Below are 25,756 nucleotides of genomic sequence, written 5' to 3' on the forward strand. Positions count from 1 at the left end.
ACACGATAGAACAGAACAGGACATGCTAGAACAGAACAGGACATGATAGAACAGAACGGGACCTGATAGAACAGAACAGAACATGATAGAACAGAACGGGACATCATCGAACAGAACAGGACATGATAGAACAGAACGGGACCTGATAGAACAGAACAGAACATGATAGAACAGAACGGGACATGATAGAACAGAACGGAACTTTGTAGGGACAGCTGCCAGAGGACATGATAAAGTAATTTACATTTCAGTAAAATTCGAGTTTACAATAGACCTACAAGATTACCGCTTTTTGTTTTCTACACTTCAAAGAAGCTCGGCAAAATTAAAATTGCAGACCCCACAGAAATAAATGCATTTATAATTAACTAATCCACACATTACGAAAATACACGAACTTTTTGTAGAACCAAAATCTAATTTCAACAGCCATATACCCTACAGGAGTTCTCGATAAATCTTTATTTCATTCTTTCAGCAAATTCGACAGGAAACCTACGCAATTTCACTAGTTCTATATCTCATACTTGGCACAATTTAAATATTTGAATATGACGTCACGACGATTCGTTCCATAGCAACTTCAATTTAAACTGAAGTTTACTTTCAGATAAATTCAAAACTGTGAACCGAGAGTTGATAAAACGGGAATTAGGAAGTAATTTATTTCTACCGTTTGGGAATTGTGTTTATCTTTTTATTCGTTGGAAATTATTTTATTTTATAATGTTAAACAAAGTTGATTGAAACACCAGGTGAAAATTGACATAAAGTTAGTATTTCATAATTTTATTTAAATCATAAAGATAAGACAATAACGTACGATATTCTTCGATATATTATGGAATGGAAATACATTGCACGACAATACTTCACTGTTTGGTGGTAACCCAGAGTTACGGGATGTGTAGGCCCTAATGTTTAAAAAAAGGTGGCATCGTTGATAATGTGTAGGGCTCTAAAAAGGTGGCGAACCACCTTCTGAAATATAACTCAGAGTTAAGTGATGTCTAGTTTTCTGCAAAGAACAATAGTACAGCAGTGGACCACCATCTAGAATATAACCCAGTGTTAGGTGATGTCTAGTTTTCTGTAAACAACAATAGTACAACAGTGGACCACCCTCTAGAATATAATCCAGAGTTAGGTGATATCTGATGTTTCTATAAACAGACAATAGTACAACAGTGGACCACCCTCTGGAATATAATCCAGAGTTAGGTGATATGTGATGTTTCTATAAACAGACAATAGTACAACAGTGGACCACCCTTTAAAATATAATCCAGAGTTAGGTGATATCTGGTGTTTCTATAAACAGACAATAGTACAACAGTGGACCATTCTCTAGAATATAACCCAGAGTTAGGTGATATCTGGTGTTTCTATAAACAGACAATAGTACAACAGTAGACCATTCTCTAGAATAAAACCCAGAGTTAGGTGATATCTGGCGTGTCTATAAACAGACAATAGTACAACAGTGGACCATTCTCTAGAATAAAACCCAGAGTTAGGTGATATCTGGTGTGTCTATAAGCAGACATTGGTACAACAGTAAACCACAGTAAAGTTTGATATGAAAAACTGTAATATCAAAATTCTTATGGATATTGTTGTTTTTAGCAACTATTTTATCAAAATGATCATAATACCAACTTTACCATAATTGACTGTGTGGACTCTCTGAAAGGGATTTCAGATAATTATGGCATTGCTTAATAGGATTTTTTTCCATACTTGGTCTAAATACAAAAGTAGCCTAAAACTTAAGTTATAACTTTATTATTTAGTGATTTCAAAATCTAAGCTTAATTGGATGTGTAGATTTAAATTTCATCACAAGGTAGGCACGTGGTGAGTTATTTATGGGTTTAATTATTCTTAAATTAATCATTGTTCAAAACATCAAGTTAAAGGGATAGCGTCGTATACTGTTGGTGATCAGTGGCGGAGGTTTACGTCCGAAGGGGGGGCGGGGGGGGGGGGGCATACCTGAAGTTGCCCATATTTCTAACCTAGTTATGAGATTTTTGCCCGTAAAACATGCCTTCGGGGCAATCAAATGTTCCTTGTGTTGTGTGTTGAATATTTAAACCATGTGGGTAAAGAGTTTGGAGTTGATGTATCCAATAACTTTTAAGCTGTAATCTACGTTGTTTGGGTTTAATAAAGGGCGTGGGTTTTATCTGTTCTATCGGCATAATCAACAAGTCTTCAATGGAATGGTCGGGTAGATTATAATGATATGAAATTGGAATATTTTTGCCATGTACGATATCGTAACGGTGGCCATTGAAGCGAGACCGTAACGCGTTCTGAGTTTCACCAATGTACTGAACGTTGCATTTTTTACATGAAATTAGGTAAATCAGATTTTGGTCACCGCATGAAAGTTGGTCAGTCATGGGAAAAGTTTTTCCAGTTTTACTACTTTTAAAGAAACGAGAAATAAGTATATGTTTACAGGTACGACAACCAGGACAACCACAAGGTTTTGAGCCAAATCCAGAAGGGGATTCAACTAAAAAGCGCAAACTAGGCCAAAAAATTGAGAGCACAAGCACAAGAAAGTGCAAACAGGCACGTGAACAATCGCCGACATATATCAAAAAATAGTAACTGAACAGGAAACAACGATATACAATGCGAAAACAAATTCTTAAATTGGACATAGCAATTATAGGCCTAGTATAATACGGTAAGTGAATGAATATAGAAACACTATAATAACGGGATATTTTAACGAAAATCCATAACGAAAATCCATTGCCTTCTTCGAAAGTATTATCACTAAGTTCTCAATTCTTCGGAAGTTTCAATTTAAGCTGGCGTCATTATCCTCTTTGGTCTTTCACTGAAAAAATGTGTACGCGGAATCAAAATCAGTCTGTTGAGAACAAATCCTATGGAACCTCGGTATTTGCGATTTGATTGTTCCAGAAATTGTATGCTTTAGATGAAACGAGCTTTTGGTTCCTATCAAAAAGCAACTTTTTAATGATAAAGTTAATATCCACTTTGGAAATCTTTTCGAAATCGTTTCCTTTGAGTACCGTAGTGTTTGATTCTGATTAAAGATGTAGCCGTTATAATATATTGTTCCTGCTTGTTGGTAGAACCACGGGTTTAAATCTGGTAAACTATGAGGGTAGAAAGGTATATCAGTGAGATACTAGTACAAAATAAAAAGTTGTTACACACTGTACACATTGAACACTCTCGAGAATAATACATCCCCAACAAGATTACACTCGTTCAACTGTTTTAATACGTCCATTGTTTTAGTGAATATTTTGCTAAGTAATAATAAAGAGAGGTGACATCCAGAATAAAAACTGATTCAGTTGTGTAATGTCCGACGTGGTGGTAAGGTATATTATCCTTCACTAGAAATATTGAAATATAGTTCTATATACCTTCCACAGACAAACAGAACGATTTCACTATGTTATGGTATATTATCTTTCACTAGAAATATTGAAATATAGTTCTATATATCTTCCACAGACAAACAGAATGATTTCACTATGTTATGGTATATTATCTTTCACTAGAAATATTGAAATATAGTTCTATATACCTTCAACAGACAAATAGAATGATTTCACTATGTTATGGTATATTATCCTTCAATAGAAATATTGAAATATAGTTCTATATACCTTCCACAGACAAACAGAATGATTTCACTATGTTATGGTATATTATCTTTCACTAGAAATATTGAAATATAGTTCTATATACCTTCAACAGACAAACAGAATGATTTCACTATGTTATGGTATATTATCTTTCACTAGAAATATTGAAATATAGTTCTATATACCTTCAACAGACAAACAGAATGATTTCACTATGTTATGGTATATTAACTTTCACTAGAAATATTGAAATATAGTTCTATATACCTTCAACAGACAAACAGAATGATTTCACTATGTTATGGTATATTATCCTTCACTAGAAATATTGAAATATAGTTCTATATACCTTCAACAGACAAACAGAATGATTTCACTATGTTATGGTATATCATCTTTCACTAGAAATATTGAAATATAGTTATATATACCTTCAACAGACAAACAGAATGATTTCACTATGTTATGGTATATCATCTTTCACTAGAAATACTGAAATATAGTTATATATACCTTACAAACGATTCACTGTGATAAAATATTAAAATGGCTACCGGGATGTGTAATGTAGACCCTATTTCTAGTTAACTGAGCGTTTCAAAGAAAACTACGAGTTAAAACGTGTAAACTGATAAAACAACGTGTACTATTATATAATATTAATATTTACTGGATCAATTGACAAGATAAAATGAAACAATAGTAAAACCCTTGTCCTTAAGTTGTGATTCTAGTGCCAGATGAGGGTACCAGTAAACATCACAGAAAGTAACGAAGAACCCTGTTTTCAATGTAAATATATTTGTGGCTGTAGGTGAAAAAATTAAGGTAATTTTGTTTATAATATGAAACAACTTCTATCTAAAAACGATAGTTCGAAATCGTACTTAGATACGGTATCCCCTGTAATGTTAACTGGCACCCCCTGTGGTATTAGCTGGTACCCCTGTGGTGTGATAAAGTCAGTGGCTCAACCCCCACGGGCGCCACCATTGACTAAATATTCATTGAAAAGTTAAATACAATAAAATCGTCCAATCCATAATTATATTGTATACGAAACATACAATGAAATGTAATGAAATGAAATGAATGGAGTTTTACGTCCGGTTTATTGTCCGAACGACTAGACGCTTTTTCCATGTCAGCCCCTCGTACACGAAATATACAATGAAATGCAAGGTATATAATAGTTAGAATATTGTATGTAATAACAAATAATTTAAAAAGTAGCATGTAATACATGTACATATACTAATGTATAACTTTATCACAGCTTTCTAAATCACTTTACAGATTGGAAATCACATGTCTTGTTCAGCAGCTATGGTTTTAACGGCAGGAGACTCATAACCTTTAGATTTAAATGGAAATTTGATTTCATTCCAAAGTTACACAGTCTTCGCTTTTTCCAGTTTACTACCACTTGATTCAGTTTACTATCACTTGATTCAGTTTACTATCACTTGATTCAGTTTAGTTTACTATCACTTGATTCAGTTTACTATCACTTGATTCAGTTTACTATCACTTGATTCAGTTTACTATCACTTGATTCAGTTAAAAGTATTTCAAGTTAAGATATGTGAATTCAACTTTGATTGGAAGTTATAAACATTTTCAAAACACCGATACAGTTTGTATAGAAAACTCTTCAATTATCTTTCATCTGTAATCGTTTAGTTAAGTTGTTTGATATTATTGGAATAATTGTGATAAGTTGAGAGGAGATATATCAGCCATCATTAATGAGAAACGATTCGGAAAAAAGACTTTGAACAAAATTTTCTTAACAAATTGACAGATATCGTGAAGGTGTTTAAGTTTTAATCGTTTAAGATGATGACAATACGAAAAAGATATCCCAAAAACCTTAAATTTTCTGGTTTATTGAATATAGACAGACCAAATATTTTCTACAGGAAAACAGATAAATTACCCACCCTTAAGAAAATTCAAATCATTTTTTTTTTTCTATTCCAGATAGCTTCAGTAGTTGCAGTTTAAATAAGACTCTCTGGGAAATGACAAATTCTAAGATTTAAAGACATTGTGATAATGTGAACGAGTTAAAATGTGACTAAAACTATCAGTATTTGTAAGTTTGAAGTTTTGTGTCACGAGGGGACATAAAAAGGGGACAAAATGACCCTTTATGAGAAAATGCGGCGTCTTCACAGACATTTTAAGGATCTGAAGATAGTCACGTGGTTTGCTAGTCTTCTTCCAGATAGATTCACCAAGCGACCCTTAAAACAACCAAGTTTTAGGAAATGGTCGGCATCCATAGTGTTTGTGGCAACAGAATATAAACTGGATTTTAACCTAGCGGAACTACCTGAGTATTCTGGTGGATTTGAATTAAAAAGGGTAAGGTTTTTCTTGTTATATTCTTAGTTTAAAAGACCATGGTCCTGGTGTCTCTACGGTTGCACTTTCAAATTTGTTATCATTTAAAATAGGAAAGGAATTGCCTGTCAGCTCTCTTGATAATTCTGTCGCCCCTTATGTCCCTAACACATTATCATTCACAGAGGATGTCGATTTGTGGCTCCTCCTCATTTAGTTGGCTTACTTTGCTACCGATATTTCGTCAAGATGTTGTTACGGATTTCTGGTTTCGGATTTTGGGTTTTGTTTTGCGGTTCGGAACGTTGGTACGTGTTTTATTTGCTCACGTGCCTGATATTTTGATATTTTTCCCCCACAACGCTGTCCTGACGATTTCATATCCGTGTCGATAGCATGAGACGAGTTCTAGTAAATGAGATGATTTCTAGTAAATGAGATGAGTTCTAGTAAATGAGATGAGTTCTAGTAAATGAGACGAGTTCTAGTAAATGAGATGATTTCTAGTAAATGAGATGAGTTCTAGTAAATGAGATGAGTTCTAGTAAATGAGATGAGTTTTAGTAAATGAGATGAGTTCTAGTAAATGAGATGAGTTATAGTAAATGAGATGAGTTCTAGTAAATGAGATGAGTTCTAGTAAATGAGGATAATAGTGATTATGACGCCAATCTTGTTCTGGTTGAGTTTCTTTATGTGCTGGTCCCACGAGTAGAAGGGAAGCTCTAAATCAGGATAAAGGAGGGGGGAAGGGGGGCTTGAACTAGAATAAAATACCCTTCTCATATTGTGTTATGAAATGAGTTGATGTAGGTTAAGAACTAGTATTACAAAACGCGAGAAATGAAGTGTTTTAATAGATTTTAATCAGAACCGTCTGGATTTTGTTAAAAAGTAGCCCTTCTACTGGTAATTGAAAGTTAGTTTTAATAGTTGTTTAATTAACAATTAAACCAGAGAGTAACTTAAATAGATATGCCAAAAAATAATTGAAAATTAGCAATCGAGACACAAACACAGGAAATATGCAATGTTTACAATAACGAAGGCGAGGTTTCGTTTAACTTATGAGTAGCTCATTCATAATGTCTTTTTCAAAATTTAATAAACTTGCAACTGGTGTCACCTTGAACTAATATGAATATATATTGGGTTTTAATAGAATTATAGTTTAGAATAAGAAGACGCTATCGTTTCAACTTGGCATAAAATCAGTTACAAATTAGTGTAACTGCCCCATGAAAATTTGTTACAATTAAAGGGATTGTAAAGAGGTTTTCTAAAAATTTGTATGTATATCAGGGACACTGGTAGCATCAATTTACACCATTTACATTTTCAGTCAGGCATCTAAAGCTACTGCAAAATTTCACCGAAACTAAGTATTTGATTATAATCCCTCTAATAATTTTGAAGGGACGACAACCATCATCAGCATAATAATCAAATTTACAATCAAACCGTGGCTTGTAAAAAATTTACAACATAAAAATTGGACAAGTCCTCGACAGAAACACTGTAAACAATTTGGCTGCGCTTGTAATCGGGGGCTATAAACGTTTGATTGTATTCGCTAGCGTACAATCCAATCAAATCACTTTATTTACTACCATCTGTGATACAACAAAGGTATCTACTGTAGTCAAGGTATTAGATGCAGTTCGTAATAGCTTGACAGTGACGTGCTCGATGTAATCCACAGAAAGGGAACGAAACAAACAAAAATCTGCCTTGGTGTCAATCACTAGTATAGTGGTAGATTGGACAACAAAACAACAGTTTATAAATTATCGAGTGAATGATTCCAGGGCACTTGACTCTACTTGTCTCTGTATCTAACTCTATCTTTTCAAATATTTATAATAACTCTTAATTCAAACAGATTGGTTGGATTTACCATTCTGGTCTGGCCGTCAGAGGAAATTACCAATCGCAATCGGTGGTTTGAATTACTATAGTCTGCTAGTTATGTACCGAAGATTCGAATCCCCCCAAGACGGATCAAGTTTTGATGGGGATGGAGGATGCTTGCAACCACGTGAGCTACCACACGATACCCTTGTAAACAACTCGGCATCACCAACAAGCAAAACTAGATAGTTTACTTGGAAGATCTTTCGAGCCCACTACTTGCGAAGTGTGACAAGGACTGAGAGTAAAATTATCAAAACCCGAAAAATAAACCCCAAAAAGCATGGGCTACATCAGAACTCATAATTAGACATTAATTAACTATAGTTTTATAAGAAAACTGCAATCTTACTCTCAATTCTTAATCTCAAAACAGGTAACATGGCCATTGCATCAGAATTTTCTTACCTAAAGGAGGAATCGAACCCACGGCACCTAATCACCTTATAGTGTGATTACTGCTTGATATTTATGCCTATTGTATTATCCTCAAGCTACTCGACATCCTCAAGAGAGATATTAGCTAAGCAGAAAATTCTCACTCTTTCGAAACAACTGGTGGTACTTCTACTACTATATATACCTAGGCCAGTGCTTCTACAGGAGAGTATCTTCTATAAAACCTATAACTATAATATTTTGATTTTGCCATACTTTGAACGAGATATTTTTTTAACGGAATCGTCTTGCTCACACGGATTTTTTTGGCAAAAGTTTACAAATCTTTAAAATAAATTACCGTTAGTTTTTTCGCCTCTTAACTTCATTTCTTTGAAGGATGTTAGGTATATTGGACAAACCTTCGAGATAACTTCTATCACTTACCTCCTTAAATTCTAATTAATTTTAGTTCTTATAATAGTCTTTGTTTAGTACCAGCCAATTGTTTGATAATTGAGAGTTTATTAGATTTTAATTACCACTTGTCTTTTCAAATCTAACTCCAGAATGCTATAAATTACACCCGAATACCGTCCTGTCAGGGCGGATATCATCATGACGAGGTCACAAATTGTTGTTAATAACGTAAGATAGAACAGTCTGTAATCATATGACTCAAAATGTATTTTCGTTTGTCGATCAAACGTTTATTTTGTAAATAGCTAACTGTTTTCAAATCAAACCATGTATGTTTCAATTGTAAATATATATCCTACCCTCTCCCTCTGTTAGGCAATTATTTACATCTGTTGAGAGGAACATTAATATCTTTCAGAAATCAATTAAAAATATTTTTGTTTTTAGTTTGTCCCGAGTTGCATAATGAATCATGTTCATGGGTACAGAGATTAGATATCATGGACGATATATTACAGCACCTAAAGAACTTATTGAGCTTTACCATTGTCAGAGTCTTTTAATGGAACTCATAGTAAATCACCTTTCTGGACAAAGGTGCAGTCAGTGCAGCGATATGATGTCTATTCTGCTATCACCAACACCATGTCTATAAACATTACACCTACACCACCCTACTATAATTACCTGGTATCGTTTGAAGTAAATTCCACTACCGTAATATTGTAATATACCAGGTGTGGTACTAACATACACGACATCAGTTCCACTTGACTTTTTTCATAATATTTAGAAAAACTCGTTGGTTTTTAACAGAATAAGTTAACACTTTGTTCATTATAGTCCGAAACTTACTGTTTATAACAGTAGACGTTTGACAGACATAAATTTACAGCAGCTAAAAATCTGTATGACTCTTAGCTAGTCCCATCTCCTTATTGTAAAAAAACCTAGGTGTACTGATTGATTCAGGTCTAAGTTTCAATGACCACATCAATAACATTTGTAAGATTTGCCACTTCCATCTGCGAATGATCGGGTCTATTCGTCATCTCATAACAAAAGATGCTGCTGCTTGCTTAGATCGATCAGTTCTGCTATCCAGAATTGACTATTGCAATGCAATACTTACTGGTATAACAGAAGAACAGATTTCTAAGCTACAGATGATCCAAAATCGGGCCGCCCGAATTGTTACTTAAACCAAAACAAGATCACACATTACTCCTGTTTTAAATGATCTACACTTGCTTCGTGTTCGTGAAAGATCAATTTCTAAATATTATCGCTGACGTATAAGACCGTCAACAAAACTTCCCCATGCTATCTTCAAAATCTACTGTCACTATACAAGCCTACAAATGTTACTTGAGGTTCCTTCACTTCATACAACCTGAAAAAATTTGGCTCCAGAACTTTTCCATACCAGTGCATCAGTAATTTGGAATAAATTACCGAAATCAATTCGATAATGTGAATCTGTGTCTGCATTTAAATGTAAAGTGAAAACTTGGTTGTTTGGTTACTATCATTAACTCACCAATTGAGATCACTAGAGTGCGCCTTGAGAAATTTCACGAGGATTTAATTGCTGGTTTATATCGTCATTATTATTATTTATTAATCGTTAGCGTCCCTCGCACACTATCGATCACCAGTTAAGTTTGGCCTTATAAGAATTGCGGTCATTAGTTTCGAATGCAACTCTCATGCTACTGAGTAGTGGATTGTGTTCGGAACTTATGACCACTTTCATTTTTTCGCAACCATTCGCGTAATAACTTTTTTCCACCCCGTTGTTTCCCAAAAAGAATCAGCCTTAAAATAAATGATATGTCAATTGTGTTATTGGAAAAATCTAAATCAAAGTGTACCTCTTCGGACTCCCACAATTCAGCTATCTTATGTATAGATCGGTCTAAATGCTCTCCGTACAGAATTAGTAGCTAATTATGATATTTATAACCTGGAATAAGGTTGGGTTCAAAACAATTGACGAAACACACAATATATAAAAAAAGGTTGTTTAAAAAGTTGGTCAAAGGATTGGTAATTGTTTTGGGTTGATTGGTGCAATGATACTGTAAACTACTCAGTACAAACTAATATTCTTTATAAAATATCAACAAAATTCAATTGTTGTTATGATTCAGTAAAAGAAAAGATGGTGTAATTAGATCAAACGAAATGATATTAATCTATACGTCCTATTGTTTGTATGCTAACATACCTTATTATCATGCTTAGAATTCACCACAAAATAGCTCAGGTCGTTTCCTGTCGTTTTCCTGCTCGGTTCCTGGTCGTTTCACGTTTTCAATGGTTGTTTCCTGATCGTTTCTGGTCGTTTCCTGATCGATTCACTTTTTCATTGGTTGTTTCCTGATCGTTTCTGGTCGTTTCCTGGTCGTTTCTGGTCGTTTCCTGATCGATTCTGATCGTTTAATGTCGGTTCATGTTTTAGTAAGTACGGTATGTCAATGGTTTTTTTTTATTTCGCATCTAATTCTTACTGTCTATTTTTACGAAGAATACATTGAAATCACATATCACCTCGTCCTAAACTGTGACATATTTCTACCGATAAACCTCGTAATGGGGACTGAGGTCATATTCATGATGTCACGTGAATTTCAAACTATCCAATAAACACGCGTCTACATACGGTTTGTTTTGTAATTCTCTCGTATGAAAGAGATCACATTGATTGTTTAAACCACCGCTGCATTCGATACTATTTGGATGAGCCACACTCGCATGTGGTGTGGTTTAAACGAGGATGTAAACTATGCGGATCACAAGGTATCTATTTTATATGGGCGTTCATGAAGAAAACGAATTAAAAATTTTCCCACACCTTCAATCGAACGTTATCAAAAAACTTTCAAACCAAAAACACCAAATGTTGGCCATCATTTTTTACCTTACAACAGCTTGCTTATTTCAAATAATTTAAAAAACTCATTTTGATTCGGGAATATAGACAAGACTAGTTAGTGTTTATATCAGCCCACTGAAATAGTAACAAGGCTTATACTAACTCAGTATACCTCGTGGCTATCTGCACATCATACACGTTACATATCAGATATTATCTCCGCTATTCAATAAATATTTTAATGATTGCAGCAGATTCTACAATGTTTCATTAATTCTGACTCTATCACACTAGATTTGACATGTTTAGGTTCACTGAGCTCTGAAATATTCAGACAAAAAAAAAGAATAGATAAGCCAGACATCACCTTAAATAAACTCAAACGCAACTCCGTCCTTTCAAAGATGATTCACTCGACATCACCTTGATATGGGTTACATCAGTCACACCAGACATATCTAACTATCGCCTAACTTTTGGTTACACCAGACATTCATCCAACTATGGCCCAACTCTGGGTTACACCAGACATCACCCAACTATGACCCAACTATGGCCTAACTCTGGGTTATACCATACATAACCAAACTATGACCTAACTCTGGGTTACACCAGACATCACCCAACTATGACCCAAATATGGCCTAACTCTGGGTTATACCAGACATAACCAAACTATGACCTAACTCTGGGTTACACCAGACATCACCCAACAATGACCCAATTATGGCCTAACTCTGGGTTATACCAGACATAACCAAACTATGGCCTAACTCTGGGTTACACCAGACATCACCCAACTATGACCCAAATATGGCCTAACTCTGGGTTATACCATACATAACCAAACTATGGCCTAACTCTGGGTTACACCAGACATCACCCAACAATGACCCAATTATTGCCTAACTCTGGGTTATACCAGACATAACCAAACTATGACCTAACTCTGGGTTACACCAGACATCACCCAACTATGACCCAAATATGGCCTAACTCTGGGTTATAACAGACATAACCAAACTATGCCCTAACTCTGGGTTACACCAGACATCACCCAACTATGACCCAACTATGGTCTAACTCTGGATTATACCAGACATAACCAAACTATGGCCTAACTCTGGGTTACATCAGACATCACCCAACTATGGCCCAACTATGGCTTAACTCTGGGTTATACCAGACATAACAAAACTATGGCCTAACTCTGGGTTACACCAGACATCACCCAATTATGGCCTAACTCTGGGTTAAACAAGATATAACCAAACTATGGCCTAACACTGGGTTACACCAGACATCACCCAACTATGACCCAACTATGGCTTAGTTATTACGTCTTATACTTTGACTGTATTAGCCATCTTTCTTGTATCAAATAAGTTTTTAAGTGCTCATTTCGCTTGCCCCATAAGCTATAGACCAATTAGATGAAAAGCTCCGTTTGAATTCATATGCCAATAAAGTGCAGAACAATGTAACGTCTACAGGTACGAGTGTTTCTATTCCAGATCATTAGTCCAAAATTACAGATAGGACGTTAAACCTCACTTCAATCTTATCATGATAGCATAACGAACTAATAATGTTTATGAAAGGACTGAAATTCACTTGTTATACCGCACCTGATTGGCTCTGCAGGGGGTCGTACACATTACTTCAAATAACTCGAAGAATTCACCGCTTATCTCCATCGTTTTCAATACTCACTTCACGTGGCTTTGACTTATCAGAATTTAACATAGTTTGTAGTGCATGTATGATAAGTGAATGGGTTTAACAGTTGTAATCAACTTACTATTATATAATTCCCAGTGCTCTTAATTTCCTTTTATTTTATACAAAACTAAACACCTTTCTTTTCGGACAATGATTAGCTAGAGCTTTGTCCTACATCTTTCCACAGTATTCAAGCTATTTAGCTAAATGAAGACACTTTTCGTTCGGTCAATGATAAGCATGGGCTTTGTCCTACTTTAAGTTATATGTCTAATGAAAACTTGCTATGTTATGCAGGCAGTGTACATTGAGGGAAATTGTGTCATCACAACCTTCTGATTTCCAACTTACTGTTAAGGGAATGTTGACATTAAAGCCTTCAACACTGGGCCGAAGTAAAAAGGTAGAGGGTTTGGTGGAGAAAAAGACCCGCATGTTTCGTTTTGTGTTTGTTATGTGGGTTACTTCATATTGCTACTCACATAAAGCACAATACAAACACAAAATTTGAATCTGAATGAAAGCTCAGATGATGAATAAATCAAAAAAGAAACTCAGATGAAGGTCTTTTTCCGTGTATATTCTATAGCTACTAGACTTGTATATTGTCAGTAACATAACTAACAGAACACTCGCGAACCGAATGATCAAATCTGTATTTTAATCGGAATGTAAGAATAGGTAAAGATAGGTAAAGAATAGTAAGAGCTATTCTATATGAGAATATTTTCACCTGTTTCTTGATATAATTTATTACACACTGTTAATTCTGTCATTATTATTGATTACTGTGATACACTACTCATTTCTAACATTTATATAATCAACAGAACTAATGTAAAAATAGGTTATGAAAGATTCAAATGTATTCTATTAGAAGACAATATCACCCTTGACGCCGCCAGTGGGGGTACAGGAAGACTTAGTAAGTGCGCTAAATTGTACCCCTACTTCACTTCTAAGAATTTTTAAATATGATTTTTATTCGTTTTTTTTTCTTCAAATCTATGTGTCAGAAAGCATCTAATTGATTTAGTTTTTCAATTTTTTTGATCGACCCAATATCCCCACCCAAACCCTCACTGTGAGGCTATAAAGCTTACATCCCAATCTCGACCACTTTTTTGACCAATCATACTTTAGTCTCAGAAATTTTTCTGTTGAGCTAATCAGTAATAGTGTTCACAGCTCACCATCGAAATTTGAGCCTTCAAATCCACGTGTGTCCAGAATTATCCACGTTTGAGTGTTAAATTGATGACTCGTCTATTTAAGATACACTGTGATATATAGAAAATACATATATAGAAATAGTAAGTAAAAATCCTAGTTTGAAGTATTTTTAAAGGAATTGTGTGATTTCCGTTCATTTCTAGTACTTCTGAAGACTATTTACATATATTCATGACTAAAATCAACCCCCCAAAAATGGCACACTTGTCCCATTAAGTCAGTCTGCCCCTTATTTATACCCCAAGCTCAAAGATGCTGGCGCCGACACTACACCTGTTCTTTGATTTAATTTATTACAATTTGTACATTCTGTCATATTTATTGATTACTGTGATACACTGCCAATTTTAAACATTTGGGTGTTTTCTATACGCCTATACCTTTTGATAAATTTTTCTCGATTTTCTTTGAAAGAAGGGCATAATTGACATTGGGCGTCGTCAATTTTTATGCAACTCACTTTGTATCAAAGCAAATAGGGAGAAAGCTTTCATTTTGTATCTCCGAAACTGAAAAATATTTATTCGCTTCCTGCCTTTGCTCTCTGAAATATATTATGCACCGTTTTGACCCTTGTCGAATTCTGTAAACGCCTGTGGAGTCAGATCAGGAAATTAATGCCAATTGACTGCAAAACAAACATCATCAAGAAAACTTTGGCAATACAATCTTTAATATACAGATTCTTGAATGTTCACCCCACAGGCATTTGTAACACTTCAGAATCTGTATTGGTCATCTTACAATCAATATCCTCTGTTTCAGAATAAATCAAATGAATCGCTGGACAGTCGGACAGTGTCCGAATCGGAAGCAGGCGATCAGGATCCCGAGAAGGCACCACACAGAATGGACAGCGAAGAGGCCGGCGATTACTCTGATGTGCATCGTATTTATAACATAGACAATGACGTCCCTGAAACCTTCCCTCAGAATGAGGTGACAATCGAGCTTCCGGGAAGTGACCAAATTGAGTTACCGCCCGTGGAAAATGACGACGGCAACTCAGATGAGACGCAAACGATACTTGATAAGGATGACGGACCACGTGAAGTATGGAATAAGAAAGCGGAGTATTTACTGTCAGTTATTGGATATGCTGTAGATTTGGCCAATGTTTGGAGATTTCCTCATCTATGTTATAAAAATGGCGGAGGTAGGTTTTTTGTCTTCTTGCTCACCCCCCTTCAGTGAAACTCTTATCATTTCAAAAGCATAATAAGGTACTGAACTATCGAACGTAAAACGTAACATTCCATGTCATTACCCCAAAAAAGAATACGACTTTGACAAAAAAAATCCCCTTTATTTCTCTTCTAATCCAAATAACATGCGTATTCATGAGTTATCTTCACATTTAAGAATTAAGAAAAATATAATCTAATTTACTCGGTTAAAACTTTTCAGAATTGAAATTACAGTCGGTAGAATTTTCATTTTATCTAATGTAAGAATAGGTTTTAAAAAATACATGCGTAAACAATTTAATTAGAAGTTTTCACAAATGTTACAGGAAGGTTAATGTTTGGGAAAGTTTCAAAATAACAGAAGCTGAGGGATTATCCTTTCTCCATTTAACACAATATACTAACATGATGTGTTTACACTTATTTAATACAAATATGTTTTTAACTATGAGACATTGGCACTAATTCTTGGCGATTTCCGAATTAAATTTTCATGAAATTTGATATTTGTCCTAAACACGTCTTTTAGATTTTTTCTGACCAAGGGTGTTATTTTAATATTTGTCATTATTGGAACGACTTGGCAACTTACAGATGCGAATAATCGCCAACAATAGCTAACTTATGAACATGTAAAACATTATTGATTACCTAATCGTGCAATGAGATAACGGTTTTGGTAATATTTCTCACAAAAGATATGGTGCCGATGGCGCCAAACTTTTCTTAGTGTGTTTCCTTTGTGCCCGGGCTCATGGGCGAGCTCACCATCTCGAATAATATTATTGCAGAAACGTCCACTTCTACAAGGCTTCTGTATGTCCTGGGTCAATATATGAAGGTTTTTTGGACTCGGTGAAGTTTTTGGCTTCTTTGATTGCAGATAGTTCTACTTTAAATGAGGCTTTACCTTCAAAGTCGTGCCGACATTGATTAGTTTTAAATACTTCTCGAGTAAAATAAAAAATATCTAAATAGTTTGTTATCGAAAAGTCTGATTTAGAAATAGAAAAGCTTATAAAAAGATTGACCTTGAAAATGTTTCTCGATCCTAAAATTACTGGTTAAAATATTCGTAGGCGTCTAATACAGTCAATGTATCTCAAACCGTTTCAAACCCAGTTCACATTATTGTAATATTTTAAGCCCTGTCCACAATGTTGCAATCTAATCAGCATGTTAAAAGAACAGGTTAATGCCGCTGTCCTGGCAAAATTTCTCTCATTGTACCCTAAATGGAGTTGCTCATCTTCATTAGCCCACATGGTGCAGAAAAGTAGGACGTAAAACTCATTTCATTTCATTTTGATCAGTATAATAAAGTATCGGACTACTTATTACAGTCAAAGTATGTCAAACTATAGAACCTAGTGATAAAAATGCGATGGACAAAATTTGCATGACAATTCATCTTTAATCAAAAAGACACATTTTCTTTGCCGTTGTACATGTCCGTTCTGCATTTGTAAATATTCCAAAGATTTGGGAGCAATACAAATTCCAACTGTAGCTCCATATATGCTGTTTTCATTACGTAACAGTCGTATTTATTAAAAAAAAAACTAAACTGACAATTGGGCGAGTTTCGTGATTCTCTGGACCAATTATTGGTCTATTTAAATAGACATACTGTAGATGAATGCCCAAAGCGCTTGTGTGCTCCGAGCATCATCGTCTATTTTTTCTACTTTAAAGGGATTGTAATGAGGTTTTCTGAATTTTCTGTTTATGTGTATCAGTAACACTAATAGCATCAATTTGTGCCATTCCAATTTTCAATCAGACTTCTCTTTACAATCCCTTTAAAACACTAGGTAATTAGGCACTTGTTTGATAACAGTAAAATAACTCTACGATCATGTATCAAACTTTGTAAACTATATTTAAAAGTAACAACCTATACACCTGTTGCGGTTTGTTATCGATGAAAAATTTGGAATATAATACTATCATTACTGATCATACGAAACTTAAAGGGGTAGATAGATGTTCTCTTAACTTCACAATTTCTAGATATTGCGACCTTCGGCTTATACCTTGACTAAAGTAGCCACAATTCTTGTATTACGGAATGTAGCGATTTGATTGGATTGTAAGTCAGAGAATACAGCCAATCAGAGGCCTTGACAGAATGACTGTTAACAGTTAACAGATTTTTTTTCCAGGCATCTGATTGGCTGAAAATGTATTTGCTAATACAATCCAATTGCTGCATTAACACACTTCCGTGATACAAGACCCCTTGACAGATGAAATCGGAAAATAGAAGGTGGATGTCGGTGTAATGGTTGAATTAACCTTATTGCGCTAAGCTTGACGTACTGCCAACATAAGCAGGTGCAGTAGGACATAAAACAACAGTTTCTTCTCCAAACTTCCTAAAAATCAATTTCTATGGCAGGTGCTTTCCTGATTCCCTACTTCACCATGTTATTACTGTGTGCTATGCCAGTGTTTCTAATGGAGATGTGTCTGGGTCAATATCACCGTCTAGGGCCGATATCTATCTGGAGAATGACACCAATATTTAAAGGTAAGCTGGTCAAATAGGTCTTATTGTGGTTCATATTATGTTACTCGTACTATAATCTGGGATAACGAACCGGACCTTATTGTCTCATTTCGTTATTTGCTTTTATCTGGGTAAATTCATGTGGCATCCGAGGGTTTGACTTTTGTATCAATTGCTTATACTTTTATTTCGCTTTCAAACTTCATTGTTAATTCAAATATTAGCTTTTTATATCAGCCAATTTGATTAAATCGGATGCTTGCAGTCACCAGCTGCATGCTAAAGAGAATACGCCCAGAACTGAATTCAGTCTGTAGAATATTCATTACTTCTGGTGAAATAATAGAATTAAAAAAAAAACTCGAGCAAAAAAGTAATTAGACGTTTGTACATATGTGATGATATGCAGATGATATGCAGGTGCGTTGATAATGAAGTATAGAGCCTGAATAATTCGCACATGTACGTGTAAGGTGTTGAATGGTAGAAACCACACCAGACAATGCATTGAATACTTGTATTCGAAGGGATACAGTCATCTAAATATTTAACTTTAACATCTGAACTGATCCATTGCATTTCTCTTTCATTTCATTCCGTTCCATTCCGTTCCATTCCATTCCGTTCCATTCTGTTTCATTTCCATTTCAATTTATCTTTATCTTTATTTTAATCTTCCAGGTATTGGTTTCGCCTCTTGTTTTATGGCCTATATCGTAGCATTTTATTATAATATTATAATTGGTTGGGCCTTCTTTTACCTCTTCTCTTCCTTTACTACTGATCTTCCCTGGACAACTTGTGGCCATTCCTGGAACACTGGTAACTGTTGGCAACCAGAGTGGAACCGATCAGAACTCAATTCCTCTTATTATAATAAAACTGTTTCACCAACTAATGAATTCTTCGAGTGAGTATTTTTTCAATGTTTTATCTTGTGAATACCAAATGTCACTGGGCTTGTCAACAAGAATCCATAGAGCCCATGATCGTTATTTGATATTGTTGGATATTGGTTTCAAAGAGTCCACAAAGTAAGGAAATACAGCACACTAGAGAGAATGTAAAATGCATTTTATTTGCCCCAAAAAGTGAAACAAACCTTCTAGCACTAAAAGGTACAGATAATACGACATAGAATTCCAAATATAATTGCACATAGGGGTGTTTCCATAGTATCAATAACGTAGAAAGCATAAGAGCGTAATGCTTTTCATTTACCTTTTGAAAACATAGGAAGCAAAATCAAGCAATAAAGTCCAAAAAGTGTGGAATAAAGGATTGATTTTTTAGACGAGCAATGTTACATATAGATGAAAACAAGTTGCCGATATTAGGGCGTAAAACTCCATATATTTTTGCCTTTTAGACGAGGAATGTTACATATAGATAAAAGTAGCGGTATAGAAGATGTTGGAGGACTAAGATGGCCGCTTGTTTTCTGGACACTTCTCACCTTCATTATACTATATTTTAGTCTCTGGAAGGGGGTTAAAAGCTCCGGAAAGGTATGTTAACCATTCACAAAGACCCAGTATGTTAACCCTTCAACAACGTTGGGACACATTTAATATATCCCCATATTGCACACCATTAGAAAACTTCATTATATCAATCTTATAATAATCGCTAATTTTGATTGGTTCAATTATAATTCGTCAATTCAAATGGACCAATCACTTGGCCTTGAAAGATAAGTGTATCTTGACGCTTATGGTGTTTAGGAACTTTAAGAAAATACAATCGGGTTTCACTCTTCCCTCTCCTTTCAAATTCACGTTAGCTTTAAGTAGAAGTGTTTCCTCTGAGGTCCGCGCCCTGCTATAAATCCTTACGCAAATTTCTATTGTAAGCAGTTCGTTGTGTCTGTATATTATGTTGGCTTTTAAATTTTTCGCGAGGGGAATAATATTGTTCAGGATCCAAAACCTTTTACAGTTTAGTTTCTACTACGTTTTTCTGCCATTCGTATGACAGGGTTTTTGTTTTCCTCGAAATAACACATACTCAGGGTCAGATACACAGAGTTTCTCAGACGTATCTGGATATATTCTTATTCTATTGCAGGTAGTATGGTTTACGGCTACAGTTCCCTATATCATTCTAGCTATTTTATTGGTGCGCGGGTCAACCCTCCCCGGGGCTAAGGAGGGCATCAAATATTTTATTACACCCAATATCTCCAGGCTTAATAATCCACAGGTTTGATATATTTTTTTTTCTTTTATCAAAAATGAAATTGTTTTGATAATTGGCAAACATAACAGTGATAAATTTTAAATAGTTTATAGAAAAAACAAATTCACCCGAGATGGTTTCAGAATACAACTCATGAATTGTACATATATCCATTTGTATAATTGATGGAGTCAGGGGCAATAACCCAGGAAAAATCTGTCGAGAAATTGTGTGAAAGTCGAACTTAGCCGAAAAATATACACCAAAATACATTACTTTGAGTAAACTTCGGCGTAGTTTGACCAAGTTAAGGGCAATAGTCACAGATGAGTTCGTCAATATCGCGTGAAACTTGATGACACAAATTTATACATACTTATAGTTTATTAAGTAAAGACCAATAACCCAAGAACATTTTATCGAAATATCGTGAAAATTGAACCCATCCAAGAGATATGATTATTATATTGTAGGTCTGGATAGACGCTGCTGTGCAGATAATGTTTTCTGTAGGAGCAGGGTTTGGTACTCATATAGCCTATTCCAGCTATAACAGATTTAATAATAATTGCTTTAGGTAAGTATAACTACCTGTAAATTATATACATGTAGTCTGTATAATGAAAAAATTCTTATTGATTACAATTACTAACTTTATTTGAAAGACGTTTCGACCAGTGTTCTCTGGTCTTTATCATGCATTCATTGCTTGATAAAGACCAGAGAACACTGGTCGAAACGTCGCTCAAATAAAGTTAGTAATTGTAATCCATAAGAATTTGTTCATTATATCCAACACCTTTACTAAATGCCATTCAAAGATCATATATAGTCTGTAATTTCATTTTAAAGGTTTGAATGTTACGTCAAAGTCAAACTTTTCGTACCAATTTACCGCTGGTTCAATTGGAATAAAGGGAAAAAATGACAAAGATTATTCAAGGTCGTCAGGTTTTAAAACATCGACCGAGATACATATATAAAAACTACCGCCGATTGTTCAACATTACAAATATCAAATGACGTTAATATCCGTACGTTCTAACTGGGCTAAAGTGTGTCCTAGAAATATTAAGTTCATGTCATATCGTATATTAGTACTTTCCAGAGATGTCAACGCTCTAATAAACTCAGCTACAACCTGTCCTCAAAATATTTTGGCTACTTTTTATTCCAGAGGTTGTTTAATAACTGTTGCTGTAAATTGTTTTACCAGTTTAATTACATGCAATTATCTTAATATTTGGTTTCAAGGTTGTGACATTGAACGTTTTTTACACCCGAACGGAGCTTAAGAACTTAAGTTCGAAATGCTATTATTTTGTAATTTTATAATTTTCAGAGATTGTTTAATAACGGTGGCTGTAAATTGTTTTACCAGTGTATTCTCGGGCTTTGTGATATTCTCCTACCTGGGCTATATGTCTTTAAAATCACATAAAGAAATAGACCAGGTAGCTACAGAAGGTAAGAATAATCATTTTATTATTCAAGGGAGGACAAGACTGACTGATCCTCTTTTATTCCCCAATAATGGAAACAATATATATGTTTCAGGTCCTGGTTTAGTATTTATTGTATATCCTGAAGCTATCAGTACTCTTCCAGGCTCTACTATCTGGGCGTTAATATTCTTTTTAATGTTAATAACACTAGGATTAGATAGTGCGGTGAGTTATCATCTATTTCTGTACTGTACTGTATTTCTATACTTTCTAACCTGAATAATCTACATTTTTGGTCTTCCTTTCCATTTGATTTTAACCACTTCAGTTAGAGCCGTCTTTTTGATGACACCATCAAATTCTTGCCCCCTCCATAAGATAAGATAAGATAAGATAAGATAAGATAAGATAAGATAAGATAAGATAAGTTTATTGTATCAAATACGCCCATTAAAGACATCATACAATAAGACACATAGGACACTGAATGCAACTTTTGTTCGCGTCAAAAAAATTCCAGCGTTGGAGAAGATAGGATGTTGATTGGCTGGCGGTGTTTGATTTTAATTAGCTAACTCATATAGAGGGAATCACGGCCTTCACCCATATGCTTATACAGAGAGAATCAAAGCAGCAGAGGCTGAGTGATATGTGAGCCCCCCCCCCCCCCCATGTAAATGGTGCATGTAGAAAGGTCTAACTTTGAGAGAACATAGGATAGAGCGAAATGTTATAAGAACTCTAATATAGGCAACTATCATTTCATTTTAAGTTAGGTGTAATAATTCACACTTATGTCTTGACCCACTGAAACTGAAAATCACAAGGTGCAAAATCCTTCTTGGGACAAATCCGAAGAGAGTATTTTGTTGAGATGCCAGGCCTTACCTATCCATTCTGAAGATTTAATTTGATTTCATATATGTTGATTTGATTTCTGTTTTCAGTTCGGTGGTTTAGAATCCCCTTTAACTGGGCTAAAAGACGAGTGCAAAAAATTACGAAAATTCCATTTTTCCAGAGAATTTTTAACTTTATGTGTCGTCGGTTCAGCGTTTATATTTTCATTGCCATGTTTAACAGAGGTACGCCGTCTTCTTATTCATAAAGTTCACCCCAATTACCTGCTGATAGAGCTAAATTTCAGCTATCTGTATAGTCGTTTAAATATTTGCTTTACCAGCTGATAGAGCTTAATTTCAGCTATCTGTATAGTTGCTTAAATATATACTTTACCAGCTGATAGAGCTCAATACCAGATATCTGTATTGTCGTTTAGATATTTACTTTACCAGCTGAAAGATCTTAATTTCAGCTATCGGTATACTGTGCTTTGTATCCAGATTTGATAAGCTGAAAAAGGTAGAGAAGGACGTCCAGCATTTGAATACTTAATAAGATAATACTAAGGGAAGCAACTCTTAACTTGTTAAGATTTCTTATTGAATGCTAAAGAAGTTGTTCTGTCTGTATATTGCAGGGTGGTGTTTATATCTTTAATATATTAGATACATTCGCAGCTGGTACATCCATATTATTCACAGTATTTTCACAGGTTATAGCTATATCGTGGTTCTACGGTAAGTGCTTTGTACAAGATAATCATGTACTTCTGCTTTGCTGTGGTCTGATTTTTGTTCAGAGTAAGGTCCCTTTAATAGGAAGATAATATTTGAGTTGTCACTGTGCTGCAAGTAATATTTAAATTTTAATATATTTAAAAAAAAAAATTACATCCCGTACCGTTTCTATTCTATTCTATTCTATTCTATTCTATTCTATTCTATTCTATTCTATTCTATTCTATTCTATTCCATTCCATTCCATTCCATTCTATTTCATTCTATTCTATTCCATTCCTTTCTATTCCATTCCATTCCATTCCATTCCATTCCATTCCATTCTATTCTATTCTATTCTATTCTATTCTATTCTATTCTATTCTATTCTATTCTATTCAGGTATAGAAGAGTTTTGTAACGATGTAGAGAAGATGACTGGAATAAGGCCAGGTCTTTATTGGAGAATCTGTTGGAAGTTTATCAGTCCTACTTTATTATTAGTAAGTTTTTACTTGAAATTAAAGAAATTATAAATACCTCGGGAATTTGCTTAAGTGGGGACGTTTTTCTCAAAAAATTATTTCATTTTGGGTAGGCACACCGACTGGAATATAAAAAGAAACATGTTTCAGGCTCTGTTTTTATATTCTAATCGCAATTGATGTATTGAGTAGGTTTTTTCACAGTATAGATATTTGTCATTTTTAATTAATACATGAAATATAAATTTGCAATCATAAACATCTGTTTGCTCTATTTGTCCCACACATACCTTTATTTTATGCCTTTTTTCACGTCATTAAACCATAATAACTTTTCATTAATTATAAAATTTAGTTGGACTCTCATATATAACATCACTCCAGAACTATATCATTTCCGGTGACAATATACAGAATTTGTGACGTCATTAAACCTTAATAACTGTTCTATTTCCAGATTTTAGTTATTACGAGTATAATCAACTATGTTCCATTGTCATATACCACATCACTCCAGACCTATATCTACCCAGGTTATTCCAATATTCTCGGCTGGTGTATAGCTCTCTCAGTTATTTTATTAATACCGGGATTCGCTGTTTATAAACTCATCAAAACCCCAGGAACATTCAAACAGGTATACATATCTTTATTTATAATGATAATGATATTAATAATGAAGAGGAGGATGGCGTCCTGGACGCAAACGAGGACGACTAGGACGAGTACAAGGATGATGACGACTGGAAAGAGGGCACAACAACAAGATCGATGACGACTAGGACATGGCCGATGACGACTAGGACATGGCCGATGACGACTAGGTTGAATATAACGTGAGGAAAATGAGGACAATGACGACTAGGGCGAGGTCGAAGAAGGCGACTAGGATGAGGACACGACGACTAGGACCAGGACAATGACGACTTGGACGAGGGCGAGGATGAAGACGACTAGGACGAAACCGAGAACATTTAGGACGAAGATGAGAACGACTATGACGAGGATTAAAAAAACGACGAGGACGAGGAATACTAGGACGACGACGAGGAACACTAGGACGATGACGAGGAACACTAGGACGATGACGAGGAACACTAGGACGATGACGAGGAACACTAGGACGATGACGAGGAACACTAGGACAATGACGAGGAACACTAGGACAATGACGAAGAACACTAGGACGATGACGAGGAACACTAGGACGATGACGAGGAACACTAGGACAATGACGAGGAACACTAGGACAATGACGAAGAACACTAGGACGATGACGAGGAACATTAGGACGATGACGAGGAACATTAGGACGGTGACGAGGAACACTAAGACGATGACGAGGAACACTAAGACGATGACGCGGAACACTAGGACGATGACGAGGAACACTAGGACGATGACGAGGAACACTAGGGCGATGAAGAGGAACACTAGGACAATGACGAGGAACACTAGGACGATGACGAGGAACACTAGGACGATGACGAGGAACACTAGGACGATGACGAGGAACACTAGGACGAGGATGGCGGCGACGTTATCGCTTCTCAAAATTATCATTCGCTTCAATTCATCAGAACGACGTAGATATAATACTGAGGTTCGGCATGTCGTCACCTCCTGATATTTATTAACTTCTCATTAATGTGTGGACTTGGTTCAACCAGTCCCTATGGTAGAAAATGTAGGCAGGGGAGACAAAGGTGTGATTCCTAATTATCTTATTCAGAGACTGGCATTGTGTATTTCTCCGGAATGGGAACATACAGAAATCAAAGAAGAAAAAGTTGTCAAAAGATTCAAGGTAGGCATGAAAAATCTAACTGCACAAATTGAAATTTCATCTAAATAA

The 25,756-nt window shown here is 35.2% G+C and overlaps 2 protein-coding genes across 2 annotated transcripts; both read left to right on the forward strand.

Moving 5' to 3' along the window:
• Positions 1 to 5,789: 5,789 nt before the first annotated feature.
• On the forward strand, positions 5,790 to 15,474 carry LOTGIDRAFT_164227 (hypothetical protein; the record flags this gene model as incomplete). The annotated part of the gene is made up of 2 exons (XM_009060734.1): positions 5,790 to 6,014; positions 15,301 to 15,474. Coding segments are annotated over 2 exons (399 nt in total), but the record flags the coding sequence as incomplete, so codon positions are not given.
• On the forward strand, positions 15,385 to 25,756 carry LOTGIDRAFT_123645 (hypothetical protein; the record flags this gene model as incomplete). The annotated part of the gene is made up of 13 exons (XM_009060735.1): positions 15,385 to 15,691; positions 18,124 to 18,255; positions 18,916 to 19,144; positions 19,604 to 19,742; positions 20,302 to 20,436; positions 20,886 to 20,989; positions 21,755 to 21,879; positions 21,970 to 22,082; positions 22,805 to 22,942; positions 23,338 to 23,437; positions 23,819 to 23,919; positions 24,359 to 24,538; positions 25,634 to 25,756. 13 exons carry the CDS (start codon positions 15,385 to 15,387, stop codon positions 25,754 to 25,756), a joined length of 1,926 nt encoding a protein of 641 aa, XP_009058983.1.

The sequence above is a fragment of the Lottia gigantea genome (genome assembly GCF_000327385.1).
Source record: "Lottia gigantea unplaced genomic scaffold LOTGIsca_44, whole genome shotgun sequence".
Taxonomy (NCBI): Eukaryota; Metazoa; Mollusca; class Gastropoda; family Lottiidae; genus Lottia; species Lottia gigantea.